The sequence below is a fragment of the Pinus tabuliformis genome, chromosome Q (genome assembly GCF_031772625.1).
Source record: "Pinus tabuliformis cultivar Carrire ecotype Pingquan chromosome Q, CPIR1, whole genome shotgun sequence".
In the NCBI taxonomy this organism is placed as follows: Eukaryota; Viridiplantae; Streptophyta; class Pinopsida; order Pinales; family Pinaceae; genus Pinus; species Pinus tabuliformis.
In genome coordinates, this window is record NC_142296.1 from 647,261,296 (window position 1) to 647,277,406 (window position 16,111).

The 16,111-nt window shown below is 36.1% G+C and overlaps 1 protein-coding gene and 1 pseudogene across 1 annotated transcript; one reads left to right on the forward strand and one right to left on the reverse strand.

Annotated features, from left to right (window-relative positions):
- The window catches only part of LOC149221166 (serine/threonine-protein kinase AFC2-like), a 77,857-nt pseudogene that overhangs the window by 51,384 nt on the left and 10,362 nt on the right, over positions 1-16,111 (forward strand).
- On the reverse strand, positions 3,069-4,343 carry LOC149221168 (heterogeneous nuclear ribonucleoprotein 1-like). The gene is made up of 2 exons (XM_089383664.1): positions 4,119-4,343; positions 3,069-4,013 (listed from the first exon to the last, which is right to left on the reverse strand). The coding sequence occupies exons 1-2, from the start codon at positions 4,341-4,343 to the stop codon at positions 3,069-3,071; spliced, it is 1,170 nt and encodes a 389-aa protein (XP_089239790.1).

Consider the following 16,111-nt stretch of genomic DNA (forward strand, 5'->3'; position numbering starts at 1 on the left):
CTTGCATACTCTCATCTTTGCCCTTCTTAATTTTCTTTAGCTTATTTCTAAGGAACAAAACTTGATTTGCATCATTAACTTTAAATAAACTCACCAGTCTATCGTAGATTTTCTTGGAGGTGTTCAAGTCGGAGATGTAAGCCACCAAGCGCTTGTCAATAGAGTCTCGGATGATATTCTTTGTTTTGACTTCACCAGTTTTCCAGTTGTTCTTGGCAGCAGCGATTGCATTTGATGGAGGCTCAACAATATTGCCTCTCACATGGTCCAATACTCCTTGATCTTCTAAGGTAAGATCAATAGACATCTTTCATCTGTGATAGTCAACTTTCTCACAGAGCTTGTCTTCAGTAGGAAAGAGTGATGAGGACCCCATAGTTCTTTTAGGATAACCTTGCCAATCTTCTCTTCAGTGATTGCTCTTGCTCTTGCCCGCGCTTTGTCTTCACCTCAGCTCTAATACCATGCTAATTTATGGTATGTTCTATACTTATAACAGTTTACTTATCTTTACTATTATTATCCACAGATTAGCAATCACATGTACATAAAGTAAAGTGTAGATAGAACATTAAACAATTGACAGGAAACAAGCCAAGACAAGAGACACAAGGTGTGGCGGCTAGCCAAGGACAAACCCCACAATGTGGGGAAACCCTTTGATCAAATCTTATTTTATCTTCAATAATTCAGCAAAGAGAAATAGTACAAAGAGAATCTGATTTATATCAACAGTAGCAAACCCTAGATCAGCAGCATCAGCATTAGCGGCTTCATCATTAAAACTAGGGCAATTGATATCTCGCAAACCGACTGTCGAATCGGCTTGATTACACCACCAAAAACTGTGGCCTTCAGAGGAGGTCCAGATGGACCTACAACGTAGTTATGAGGAGGGAGTCTTCAGGTCAACGCTGGTCAAACTTTGTTTCTACAGTTGTAGAACTAGATTCTGTGTCCTTCCTTCCACTTGTGTGAGAGAGTCACCTACTGCGCAGGAGAGAAGAGACTCTTTTCTGCGTTGGAGAGAGAGAGAGAGATGTGATGAGTTGAGTGAGTCCAAATGAGGAAAAGTCCTCCTGTATTTATACACATCTTATGATAATTGAATAGATGCGACTGTTGGGCTTCTGAACCTACATAAGTGCAGGTCGGCTTGATAATTATTCCATAATCAAAATAAATTCATACCTCCATAAATACTTATCGAAATCGGATCATCTTTAGATCAATACTACAACTCTCGACGAGAAGAATCTAATAAAAATATTATCAGCCATGAATAAGATGACCCACATGGAGTTTGGCCCTAGTTGCCAATTTTAAGAGGGATTCCCCCATAATAATAATGTCCTTAATTTCCCTTTTTTCTGACTAAAAGGAGACTTATCTAGAGTTTGTAAACCTATGCTTGATTATTGGTTTTTCTTCCTAATCCCCAAGCATACTTATTCCCTATTATTCCTTTGGGATTAGAGAGAATCCCTCCCCCTCTTGCCACTGCTAGATTTCGCTTTGAAGCTCCATCAAATTGAAGAATCCAAGACTAGGCATTCAACTTCCAGTCAACAAAACTTCAAGAGAGTTTTGAAGAAGCTAGGGAGGACATGACCTCAACTTATTTGAAGGAGAAGTTGGGAGGGATCAGATCAAGGATTTGAGCCATTGAAGTTTTGAGGGGTCCAAATAAAAATCGACTGAGGGAGGGTTCTGTTTAAAGCAGAAAGAGAGGGCTTTAAGAACATCTCTTATGATAGTGACTAAGGAGGATTTAAGGATAGCTTGATTATGAGATAGCTAAATCTGCTAGCAAAAATATTTGGGAAGGGTTATCCAATACTCTTGAAAAGAGGATTTGGTCTGAAGGGAGCCCATATATTGCTTATGCCTAGAAGAAAAGAAGGGTTGAATATCTGAGGGTCAAAGAATCCTGCAAAATAGGGGACCCAAGGTAATGCTCCAGATTGCATGAGACTGAAACAGCTCCCCTATCCCTGAGTGGCCCTCCATATTTGGTGGTATTCTAGAAGGTGGAGGTGTTAGGATTATCTAGTGGGGGTGATCCTTCATGGGTAGAAGGAGCCATCTTGGTGAATTCGTGTTATTTTGGGTGGTTATGCTCGAGTCTTCTCTCTGTGGGGAGTGTTCTTTTGGGTGTAAAGTCTGGTGTTTGGTGAATGTTCAAAGCATGCCTCCACCGGGGGAAGCTATGAAACCGTCGGCGCGAAGGGGGTGCTCTTCCTCCCCTGTTGCCCTTGCTTTTGAAGGGGTGACAAACCAAGCTCTAGTCACAGTGACGCCCCATCAAGGTGTCAAAACATCTAGGCGTGTGGAGAAAGGCAATGTAGGTGTGAGTGGAGGCCGTAGAGGTGGCAAGCAAGGGGTGAGCAGAGGTGAATGGTCGCACGGCCATGGGCAGACTCACAAAGGTAGCAGTACCCGTGGCGGCAAGGCAAAGCGTGGGCCAGCAACACCCAAGGCTCAGGAGTTAAATTAGATGTATTTTCCAATGTGGTCAAATTAAAGGTATTGTTTAGTATGTCATTAACCCACATGCTATGTCAGAGGTTCGTTGAGTGAAACCCCAATATGTGTGATGTTATAGCCTCATGTTATAATAGAAGAGATTTAAAATTACAATGAGTGGTTTGTTCCAATATACTTTTTGATCCTTAACATCAGAGATATAAGGAATTATATTTGCCATTAAAAAACACTTATTACAATCTAAATATTTACAATTTTTAACAGTAATCAACTTTTTATAAACATAAATGTTCATTAAAATTGTAATTGAAATACAATTCATGTAGTAAAATAGCTCAAGTAAAAATAATAAAAACTCCTCCTTAAAACTATGTTTAAAATAGTTTTAACAGAAAAAATAGATAAATATATTTTTGTATTCTCATGATCAAATTCTCAGTGATTACTGTTGATTAACCAGATAATCTAGTACACGGCTCCTTGATATGCTATAAGCCTGACTCAACTCCCACAATCTTTCTAGTTGTTGATCTCGTTCTCTTAGAGGAGTCTCCATTACTAGAGCTGCGACATGTGTCCCTCTATGCATCTCCATATCCCACACTTGCTGAGCCATATGGTGCGACTCCCATTTCAAACACATTGTTCTGTGCTGCATAACCAGCATTGTTGCCATTTGACTGCCAATTGTCAACTTGAGCTGCTCCATAGGGATTAATGCCCCTACTCCCAGTGTCTTCATATCCAACAAAGCTACCTGTGTTTCCATAAGGCATGGCTGGAGCACCCCACATACTTGAACCTGGAGTCGGTGTAGCACCATTGCCATATAATCCTCCATTCCCTCCAGTGTCTACTCCGTAGGCAACAGGACCTCCGTAGCTAATGGGTGCTCCTCCATAGATTCTCCCAGTGCTAGAAATATTGTTTACAAAACTAGTGTTACCATAGCCATCACCAGTAACGGCGGGTCCATATCCTGCAGCAGTTCCATAACTGGAAACATTATACCCAGCAGGTCCATATGAAGAATAGCTACCTGTTTCTCCCACTGCAGCACTATAACCAGTGTTCATTGGAGGAAAATGGCCCGCTGAAGGAATTGGAGTAGAATTGAAGCCACGCGCATTGCTGAAACTAAAATTCCCTCCTCTACCTACAGGAAAACGACCATGGCCAGTAGAAAGTTCCTTGGGCACTGATCGTTTGACTTCAACCATCTTCCCATTGAGCTCATAAAAGGGTGTTTGCACAACAATATCTACAGTATCTTCTGAGTCAAATGTGATGAAGCCAAACCCTCGAGATGATTGAGTTACGGGATCATACATCACAACTGCATGGGTGATTGTACCAAACTGGTTAAAATATTCCCTCAAGTCATTCTCAGTAACAGTGGGTGGTAGGCCACCCACAAATATCTTCTTTGTCCTACTTTGATTTTGGCCACCATAACCATGTGTAATATCCCTACTCCTATTTATGTTATTCTGCTCATCTCTGGAAATTGCTTTTCTAACTTCCACCTAAATATTTGCAGAAGAAGACAGAAACATGAACTAGTTATAACATGCTGCTCATAAATCTTCAAGTCATGAGAAAAGAAGAAGAGGTTAAGAAAAGAAACTTACTATTCGGCCATCGATGTTGTGCTTGGAATCCAAGAGAAGTCTTTCTGCCACAGTTGGATCTGCAAAAACAAGAAAGCCAAACCCTCGTGACCTGCCTGTGAACTTATCCTTCATGATCACCACTTCCACTAAATCACCAAATGTCATAAAATAATCCTTCAGTCGCTCCTCTGTTGTCTCCCATGGTATCCCACCAAGAAAAACCCTCCCTTGCTTTGATTCCATATTACACCAAATCTGCTTCATACAAACACCAAATATCAAATCCGAATAATACAACCAAACCAAAAATCGTACAGTTCGGCGGATAATTATAAAGTAAGAGGATAAAAGAGATTCTGCTTTGCGCACCGTTTAAAGTAAAAAGCAGAGCAATTTTGATTATAAATCTCGATCGATAAAGGAAGATGGAAGGAGTGGTCTGCAGTATGAATATTTGTATCGAAGCGGTCTCTGGAGAATTACATGTGTTTGTTTTTAATCCCCCGAGGATCTGTTCACCGCATGTGTTTGTTTTTAATCTCTATTGTGATCATCTCTATTTATACATGAATGCGTGGTCAAAAGATGGTGGTGCTCGTAAGCGGGGACCTTCCACCGACGTGAAAGAACTCTGAATTAAAATTATAATAATAAATTAATCTTTTTTTCCTTGATTAGTGGAAGAATAATTGTTATGTTGCAGTGATCATGGGTGCTTTCTAGCGTTATCCTAATAGCTTAGGATTAACTTTGTTGCTTTCCAACGTTATGGTAATAGCTTATGAAGAATGATTGTTATGTGGGGGTGTTTTCAAGCGTTATTGTAATATCACATTAATTTTGATATTACTTATTAAATAATTTGGTTATTAGGAAAAAATATTTAAATAACAAAATATTATTAATGATATTTTATTATTAGTAATATTATAGTATTTTTTATAATAATTATTAGATTTTATTTAAAAATATATATATATATATTATTATAATAATAATAACTTAATTTGAAGTTACTGTGAAGTAAGAAATTAAATTGGTGTATAAGATTTGACTACTAAAGTCTATAAATGTGTAAGACATTAAATTGGTGTATGGGATTTGACTACTAAAGTTTAGAAATGTGTCTAGACTCTACTCGACAGTGGATTTGAACTTGTGATCTATTAGGAGGAAACACATGTTCTTAACCATTAAGCCCATGTAAGCCTCGTTGAGATAAGTTGCATGTCTCATCTACCTAGAACCTCATTCAGCGTAGTCATCCCCCTAAGAATCCTCATGGCCGGATGATGTGAGGCGTTTTAATAAACTTCAATTTTGTTCATGTGTCTGTCACTGCAAATCTAGAACTTGACATATCAACCATCTTAACTTACATGGACATTTCTAAGGTTATGGACATTCCCAGTCTTGGTTTATGAGAGCAAAGCAGGGTTTACGAAGATTTGGGATATACGTGGGGCTGAGATTGAAATGGCAAAGACAATTGCAGTGGCCATGCTTTCTTCCTTTCCAATGCGATTTAGCACGAATTCAATTTAGCAAGCTGGTAATTCTAAATCCGTCTTAGACCAGTTTTTGACGGCAGTTGGTTTTTGACAACAGTTTATGGTTTGCTTCTCATCTCTGTGGATGTTTCCCACTGCATCTTAGATTTGGAGCGAGGTCTCATTTTTGGAGCGAGGTCCTAGTTTCGAAAACTGGAAACAAGTCATTCATAGAAATTGAATAGTGTTGTGCCTTAACAAAGCTGGGATCATTGAGGAGCGAGGGTTAAGAAGGATGGGTGTCAAGCTCTAGGCCACCCAATTGGCTGCTTCTTTTATCTTTGAAGTTTTCTGTTGACGAGCAGCGAGCAGCATGGACATCACTGTGAACAGTGTGGTCAGTAGTGAGAGCATCGAGCAGTGAACAATGAGCAATGTGAGAGCGGGGAGCTTTTATGTAGCAGAAGTCTCGAGTAGCGAGCAAGGAGCAGTGAAAACCTAAATAGGGGGAGTAGTGCGAAGTAATCTTTGCATTTTATAGACATGCATCTTTCTTGAAACAAGTTAGATGGTAAATGCATTCAAACATGACAATGGGACAAGAAATTTTAGAACTTACGGAGACAAATGATTTAGGACAAGTGAAAATTGCCTCATCCGCCAAAGCTGGGAAGTGGATTTGCATCAATGCCAAACAATATCGGGGCATTTTAAAGCGAAGACAAATCCGTCTAAAATGGGAGCAGACAAGGAAAAAGTGGTCTAAAAAGGAAAGTACTCGAGCCCTTTGCAAGAAGCACTCAAACAAGTACCCTCTACAAGCACGTGGCAACAAGAAGTCCAGAGGAAAATTCATTGATGATTCTGCCTTATATAGTCCCACATCCACACCTCTCACCTGGTCCTCTGATCTTTATGTGAAAGAATTGTTAAATGCAAAACAAAGGTTGGAGATTTTAGAAGCTAAAGAGTAGGAAAGAGATCATAAAATTCATATAATAACAGTTGAGAACAAGGCTTTAGCAGAAAGCAATAAAGTTTTAAAAGAACAATTGGCATTGCTACAAGAAGCTCTCCTGATAGGGAAGACAGAATGGCAATGCATGAAGGCCGATGTGCAAAACATAAAGAAATCTATAGTAGAAAGTACAAAGGTGGTGAATGTGAAATAATCCCAGGATAAAGGGAAAATGATTTCCCAAATAGACAACCATGAAGAGAAATCAAGAGAAGAAAGGAAAGGAGATTCCACCAAATTTTCCAAAACTTGGGCTCAAGTTATTAACAATTCTACTAATAAGGAAGGAGAAACAAACATTCAAGTTGACAACATGCAAGATAGAGAAGGCAAGGAAAGACAAAATAGGGCAGCAAACATAATTATTAAAGGGGTGAAAGACTATGGGAAAAATGAATGCACTCTTGACCTTGCAAGAGACTTCTTGAAAGGAAAGTTGTTATGGCAAGGAAAAATATGCCAAGCATGGAGGATCGGTAAGTTTAACTGTAAGAGAACTAGGCCCACAAAAGTCATCATTCCTAGCTTGCATGATAAATATATCATTCTAAGCAAGAAGCATCTCTTGAGGGGTTATCAATTTTTCCTAGAAGAAGATTTAACTGTAAAACAACATTAGGAAAGGAGGGAGGAAATGTTAAAGGTTAGGGAAGCAAGAAATGAAGGCTAGAGAGCATGGATTTATACACGCAAAGTTGTAATATCGCGATTTGGACCTCCTTCCAAAGTAGAGCAGCAAGATGGTAATAAAGAAGAGGCAACAAACTCTTCAACAGGAAATTGGGAAGCAAGCTTAGTATGGGAAAGTAGGGACAAAGACTCAAATGCGAGTCTTGCATGTCAAAATAAATATCAGTCAAGCCATACCCAAGTTTCCTTAAGATTAGTTTTTTGGAACTATAGAAGTTACCCATGGAGTTGAGGACCTGGGTTAGGGCCTATTGCGGAAGATAAAGACATAATTTTCCTCATAGAAACACATAAGCATGAAGGGTGAAAGACACCTTTGTTTTAAGGATACTGGAAGATGGCAGTCTGGAACAAGGTAGCAGGGAATGCCAAAGGGCACGGGGGTATCATGGTTTTAGTAAGGGAGAAAGAAAGTCGTTTCATTCAGTTAGAAAAAGAAGACTCCAATAAGCAATTCATTTGGTTTAAAATATCAGAAATGGAAACCACATCAGAATTGCAGCATGTTATTTTGTGCCACAAGTTTCAAAAATATACAAAATTATAGGGCTTGACCACAAAGATCCATTTGCAGCCTTAAAAGCGGATATTGCAACATATTCGCAGCTAGGTGAAGTCCTTATAGTGGGTGATTTCAATGCTAAGACTGAAAGTGAGCAAGCTAGCATTCTTTGATATAAAGATGATTGCGACCCTATTTGGCTTACAAAAGAGAGTAATCATCAGTGGGAAAGAATTTCAGAGGACAAGGGTTGCAATCTCTTTGGTAAACAACTGATTACTTTATGTGGGGACTTTGATTTAGTCATTTGTAATGGCTTGACTAGATGGGCAAAGTCTTGTAATTTCACTTGCAATACTTTCAAATGGAGCAAGTGTAATAGATTAAGTAATTTTCTCACATCGTTTGTGTGAGAAAATGGAGGAAGTTTTGATTGGAGATCAGTTGTGGGACTTAAAATCAGATCACAAGCCAATTCATTTATGTTTCTCTTTGACTGGAAAGAAACAATTAGAGTCAAAAATTCATCATGTCCAACAAATTCTCCCACAGGGCAAAATTCTTTTGACTCCAGAAAATTGTAATACCTTCAAAATTACACTAGAGAGGCTCTTCGAGAAGGAGAAAATCACAATTCACGGCCTTCATAGTCATGAATTAATACATTTAATTCAATGCACACTTGCAAAGTGCAAAAGAGAAAAAATTAATAATTCTGAAACAAATTGCTTTCCGGTTAATGCTTGGTTTGAAGAGGAATGCAAAAAGGCAAGGAGAATGTGGAAAGAGACAAACAAGGATTCCATAAAGCTCAAATCTTATAAGCAATTATTAAGCAAGAAAAAGTTGATTTCATGGTTTCAAGGAGGGAAGAACTAATCATCCTTGGGAAAAATAATCCCAAATTATTTTGGAATGAGCTCCAACTGAAAAGGATATAAACTAGGAATAGTATTACTGCTTCTAAATGGTTTGTCTATGCAAGACAACTCTTATGAGCAAGATCCCAAGGTTGACCCTCCCCCCTTGGTCAACACTGATACTCAACTCTTCATGATGCAAGAGGTAGAGATGAGTATCAAGATTTTTGGTGTTGGAAAAGCAAAATACTTAGCTTAACTCAAGCAGAATATCTAAAGTGAGGCTCAAAGATCCTTGCACCTCACATTACAAAAATTTTCAACAACATCATACAATAGGGGCTCCCCACATATTGGAAAACTAGTCTAGAAATACCTCTTTTCAAGAGTGGTGACGTCAATAATCCCTCCAATTATAGGACCATCGTGATAAACCCTTTGTTTGCAAAGCTATTTAGAAGCATGCTAGAAAATAAAATTAGCAAGTGGGCAAAAGAAAGAGATAAGCATGCTAAAGGGCAAGCGGATTTTACACCTAAACATTCCAAATTTGATCATTGTATAACTTTATGGCACATCATTGAAAAAGTTTGGGATAAAAAGGAATAAGTCTTATGTTGCTTTCTTGATTTCAGAAAAGCGTTTGACTCGGTTCCTAGGGATAAGCTTTGGCACAAAATGGAGGAACTTGGGGTTCCTAAACATTTCAGAGTAGTTGTGCATAGGCTGTATGAAGAGGTGAAAGTCAAAATTAGAACTTCAGTAGGCATTTCTGAAAGTTTTAGAAGCAATATTGGGGTCAAGCATGTTTTCCCACTATCTCCTACCCTTTTTGGTTTATATATCGAAAATCTTGAGGAGTGGTTAAATTCGCAAGGGGGTTATGGTATTTATTTGGGAAAGTGTGTTGTAAGGCTTCTTTTGTATGCAGATGACCTTATTCTAATTGCTAAATCGACTCTTGGTTTGCAAGAGCACTTACTATCCCTTGAGAATTTTTGTAGAAGTGTGGGGATGCAAGTCAATATTAGCAAAACAAAAGTAGTGGTTTCTCTAAGAAAATAAAACATAACTAGCATAAGTTGTACTTTGATGGCAACATTCTGGAAGAAGTTGTGTCAGATTACAAATACCTCGAAATTGACTTCAATAAAAATCTAAGTTGGGATGTAGTAGAAAGAAAAGAAGTTTTGGGGGTTGGAAAGCATTTTATGCTATTCAAAATAGGTGTAGAGAGGGATAGTTATGGGACTGGAAAACCACTCAAACTGGGCTAGCAGTACATCCGACATGCAATGGAGACAAATTGAGAAAATTCAGAAGTGTTTGATTACAAACAAATTCAAGATTAAAAGTGTAGTTCCTTATGCTATCTTGTTAAGTGAAAAAGGGGTTGCTCCTATTGAAGAAATTGTTATGGTGCGAGTCGTAAGATATTTAAAAAAAGTTGAGCAAATGGAAGAGGGTAGATGGCCTAAGGTTGTATTTAATGACAGATTGTGCAACAGAAAAAAATAAATAAATTAAATTAAATTAAATTAAATTAAAAAATTAAAATTAAAATTGGATGCAGCAAAATAACAAATGGTTTAGTAAATGGGGTATTTGCTTGAATGTGTGTTTCATAAACAGCAAAGAGATAAAAGCTTTTGTTATGCATAAGTTCCACAAGCATACTTGAGATAAGGAGCTAGGAAGAAAAAAAAATTACCATATTGAAGTGTTTAATCCCACTCCTAGCCATCAACCAAAATCATACATAGAGGCCAATATCTCTTAGAAAGCCAAAATTCTTATTGCTCAGTTAAGGACTAATTCTCATCAACTCTGTTGTGAAACAGGGCACTGGAAAAGGCCAAAAGAAGTGTGGGAGGAAAGAGTATGCATTTTTTGTTCTTCCAGAAAAGTGGGAAACAGAAAAACATTTCATTTTAGAATGTGAGGCCTTCAAAGACAACGGGCCTTCAAAGACAACATGGAAAGTTATGCAAATATGCTTGCAGCTGGCTCTTGGGATAATCTATTTAGTGAGGGGTTTGTCGAGAAGTTGGGAGAATTTATTGTGAAGCATCACAGAAAAGGGTCGAATACATCAAGCAAATGAAGAAGCAATCTGTCCCATAGGCTATCTTTAGCCTCGAGGATGTTAAAATAATTTATGTATTCTTTCTTTCTTCTTCGATAATGGATAGAAATTTAAAAGTAGGGTCATAACAAACAAAAAATGTGTTATGCATGTCTCTTCAACATCATGTAAAATAGTTCAGCATGTTTATTATCTTATAAACTATAGTAATACAAGTAAAATCTAACAAAACATTTAATATTTAAGGAAAAAACAAATTCCATATACATCTTGAATTTTACTGTCACAATCCACTTGGAACTATGGTCCTTCATTTTCCATATGCATCATGCTAGGTTTAATATCCAAGGTTGCATAGCCAATCCCTACATAAGCTTCCATTACATATAGTGACAAGAACAATGAATAATCGAGTGCTTTGTTCTGGCCCCAAAAAGACCAAAGGATAAGTCCTGCAATATTTCCATAGACTTGGCAGGGAGGGATGAAATTAAACAAAGTTTGGGATGGGCCATGATGTACCCTACCAAAAATTGTAGAGATATTAATTGGAAGGAAATTTTCAATTACTTTCTTGTGTGAATTGACATGAAAGTGTTTTTTTCTTCCTCCCATTCCCTCAAGCCCTTAATGTACTTTGTTTCTCAACCACACATTGATATCAAACTCTATTTGTTTCCAAAATCTACTTCTTGAACCCCTATTTCCACCATTTCTATTACTATGCTAAATAGATCACATTGTATTTTTCCTTTTGCAACAACTTTTTCACATTGCTTGAGACCCCTATGCAATCCCCTAAGCTCTCAAAGAACATAATACTTATTACAATAGTGGCAATGTGCCATGCCTACCCCTAACCTTGGTGAAAAGGACCAATCACTACCAAAATCCATAACTATGTTTGAAAGAAAAAGGTATAGAATTAGCAAAGGCATTCCATACCTTTAATTTCTCACCAACCTTGGTAATGAATTCAAGGAGGACTATCATAAAATAGAAGAAGGCAAAGAAATATCACATGCAAGAGAAGTTGTAATCATCATACTATTCCATATAATACCCTTTGAAGTAGCTTGCATGTTTCTTTGAGGATGGAACTAGTGCTTGTGCTCTCTTTCCCCTTACACCCTCTTGATGGCATGAGTGTTGTGAGGTGGCCTAGTCTTCTTAAATTCTTTACATGTCATCAGAAGAAAAGGATGATACTATGGTTGGTCGACAACTACTTATTGTTATTCATTAGCATATTCCAAGTCAAGAAATTTCCTTACTTACCACTCATCCCCTCCTTTGTCTTAACAATCCCTTTTGGCAAATAAACCCCATACTTTCCTTCTTCTTGGATTCCACAATGAGACTTTAGATATGTGGAAGAATTCAATATGCTCAAATTCACTTATGACCAAGATGGTTCTTTAGAAAATTAGTAATAACTTTAGTTTTATGAAAAGAATTTAACGGGAGAGAAATTATAAAATGATCATTAAGTCATTAATTACTATAGCCTTTTGAATGTCTTTGTCTTTGAAAGAAACCAAGTCTCGTAAGATTACAAGTTTTTGTAGTATCTCCCAAACCCCAAGTAAACTATGTCCTTTTTTCCATTTGGATCATATATCCCCATCCACCTACTATGTATATGTCACCCCTAATAATAACTTTGTAGTGTTAATAATGCATTATTAAATTGGTTTATAAATTATAAAATAAAAATAAAAACAAATTTTCTTTTATTAATTATTAAACAATTTTGTTTTAAAAATAAATTCTATAAATTATTAATTTTATATTTCAAAAATACTCGAAATTTTAGAACAAAAGCTATTTTGAAAAGAGCAAATTGTTAATTCTTTTTTCCCACAAAAAACTATCTTTTAGTGTGTTGAAATTATTCATCTTTAAATTTTAATCCTTTATTCTCTTAATTTATTTGTTGCAAAATATTACTATTATAAAATATCTATTGTTTTATTTTATTTTTGTAAGAGAAATAACATGTCGACCTCAATTGATTGTTATGAGCCTCTAAATCTAATAAGATAACAATTTCCAAATAAAATTGTTGAAAACATTGAATATTCAATGGAATATAATTCTAATATTCATATAGCTTCTTTTTCTCAAAGAATCCAATAAATAAAATATCATGAAAAACCTATTTTTATGGATAATGATGTACTCTTTAATAATGTCATATCTAATGAAATAATTTCTTCAATATAAACATAATGAAATAATTTCTTCAATATAAACATACTAAAAGAATATAGAGGTGGTTGATTGCATAAGAATAAGACAATTCAAAATTAGACAATCATAATGAATGATCTCAGTCTAAATTTGCTACATAGATAGATAGAAAGAAGTATGCAGATTGTTACATAAATAAAAGTATACATAATTTCAACATTGGCACTCACCCAAAAATGTTTACTAACTATAATAATATTTTTATAAAATTGTAAAATGTGTATTTTTATAAAATTGCAATGTGTACTTTTAATTAGTATGAAGTGATAAAAGGTTAAATATTTTTCAAATTTTATTATTAAAAAAGAAAAATTCGTAGAGAAACATTTTCCAAAAAAATCTAAATCACTGAAGTGTGAATAGTACAATCAACCTAAAATATTGTTTCATCCTTATATGGAAAAAGGATGAATTCCTAATACAGAAGTAGAGCATCTCAGGAAATTGAACAGAGAGCATATTCTAAATAAGGAAGTTATACATTTTCAAGATATCTATCTTAAAGTGGATTACGTGTAAAAAGTATATGTTAATATATAAAACTAAGCATATTTCATTAGACTTTAGATTGGTGATTTTCCATAGATTAGAATACTTAAGAAAGTAAGGGTGAGCATGTGTGGAATATGTGTAGATTTAAAAGCCAAAAGACGAATATCCATAAATGTAGAGAAATGTAAGAGTATTACTATTTGATTTTTTATTGTTTATTATTATATTTTTTATTTTAAAAAATGACAAGTATCATTATTGATGAACAATAATAATATGGGTAAAAATAGTCTCATGAGTGTGTTGTAACATTTTGGTCTTTATCAATGCACACAAGTCTATTAGGATAAAAACCTCAAGATGTGATTCTTACTCTTTATTAGCACACTTACTAGTTTGAAACACTCAATGTCAAATTCATTTTATGTAGTTTAGGATTCTTATCACGCCGTAAGGTGTTCCCTTTGTGAAGAAATCCCCTCCATGCCACTCTGTGCCAATGTGCACCGTTGAATTAATTTTTAGACAATGGAATAATGCTCAACCATTAGATCATTGATAGAGAATATTGTGCTAGAAGGTAGTTACAGATGTTGTGTTGGATTATATTTTGCCTTACACGTGTTTGTGCCTCTTTCAACCCTATCTTCTTCTTCTCATATCTACAAACCCTCAAAACCTAAGTGAGCCACCTTCTCCTTGTGCGACTGAAATTTGTCTAGATACTCATGGGTGCCATGGCTTGCGTTGCAAAATATCATCATCCTCCATGTTGTTGGAAATTTATATATTACAAAGCAATGGAACACACAAAATATTGCAGAAACACAAACACAAAAAATGCATAAAAAAAGAGAGAGACATAAATATATGTGGTTCACCCAATTTGGGCTACGTCCACGGAGAAACAACTAGTCCTTTTATATTATCCAGCAAAATGAAGAGATACAACCTACAGTAGATCCATTGTAATTTCCCTTCACTCTCACACAATCTCATCTATATTTCTCGCTCAGAATACGCATATATATAGTCAGAATACAATTCCCTCATATAAATCGAGGGGTTTCCTTCTAGGGAAAAAAACCCCTTAATTAACATAACTTCTACCGTCAAATCATCTGCCTAATGAACAACCCATATTGACTACGAAATTACAATATTTTACAAGGAAATTTTACATATTTTTTTAGCTTCAGGAGTGCTACCCACGAACCCCCACCAAAGGGGGCTCATAAAATTATCATCGCCCCCCCTGTCAGTGATTAAATAGGTGGCATTTCTACCCCATTAGGAACTGGGGTCCAACGCAGTGATACCTTTGAATAAACAAGATAATCAAGCTCCACACCCAACAATCTCCCACTTGGATACTGATTATTGCGACTCTGCCATTGCTTCATTTGTTAGACAATTCTTCCATTTTGGACCTGGTTGTTTCTCATCTTCATCATCATACTTGAAGACCAATTGAAACTTAGCAGAATCTTAGTTTCTCCCTGGTTACAACTTTTGTTAACATGTCTACAAGATTCTGGATAGTGTGTATCTTTTCCAGCTTCAACTGTCCATCTTCCAACACTGACCGTATGAAATGGTACTTGAGATGTATATATTTAGTCTTGGAATGAAATGTTGAGTTCTTTGAAATATGAATGGTCCTCTGGCAGTCACTGTATAACCTTCCCATCTCTTGCGTCTTAACCAATTCATCCATAAACCTTTGCAACCAAATCATTTCTTTATTAGCCTCTATATTAGCAACATACTTTGTTTCCATTATTGAAAGTGTAACAACACTTTAAATTTTTTAAACATAATTGATAGTTGTTTTATCTACAATAAACACATACCCTGTGGTGATCCTCTTGTTATCTCTATCACATACCATATTTGCATCAACATATCCCTGTAGGGCAATGTTTGAACCACCAAATACCCAAGAATCCATTTCACTGCCATCCAATGTCCTTTTCCTGGATTGTTCATGTACCTACTTACAACTTCCATTTCATGTGCAATATCAGGCCTTGTGAAGGCCATTGCATACATCAAGCTTCCAATTGTTGATGCATATGGAAATTTAGACATATAATCCATCTCTTCCTGAGTCTTGGGACACATCTCCTTACTTAGTTTGAAATGGCTAGCCAAAGGTGTAGTAACTAGTTTTTCATTACACATATTAAATATTTTCAACACCTTTTGTATGTACTCACTCTGATACAATGTTAATTTTTTATTTTTCCTGTCTCTATTTATTCTGATACCAAGTATTTGTTTTGCAGCACCCAAATCCTTTATTGCAAATGAATTTGCCAATTTTTCTTTGAGCACATTTATTTCCTGCATGTTAGACCATGCAATAAGCATGTCATCTACATACAATAACAATATAATATAGTTGCCATCATTGTGCCTTTTGAGATAAACACAATGATCAGAGTGACATCTAGTATAACCTAGTTCAGAAATAAATCTGACAAATTTTAGATACCACTGCCTTGGAACATGTTTTAGGCCATACAAAACCTTCTTCAACCTGCACACTAGTTTTTGCTTCCCTTTTACCTCATACCCTTGTGGCTTCTACATATATATCTCTTCCTCCAAATCCCCA

Coding starts and splice junctions, on each gene's coding strand:
- LOC149221168 (XM_089383664.1), bottom strand. CDS start 4,343: ATGGAATCAAAGCAAGGGAGGGTTTTTCTTGGTGGGATACCATGGGAG. Junction 4,014..4,118: donor ACAACATCGATGGCCGAATA/GTAAGTTTCTTT, acceptor GCAAATATTTAG/GTGGAAGTTAGAAAAGCAAT.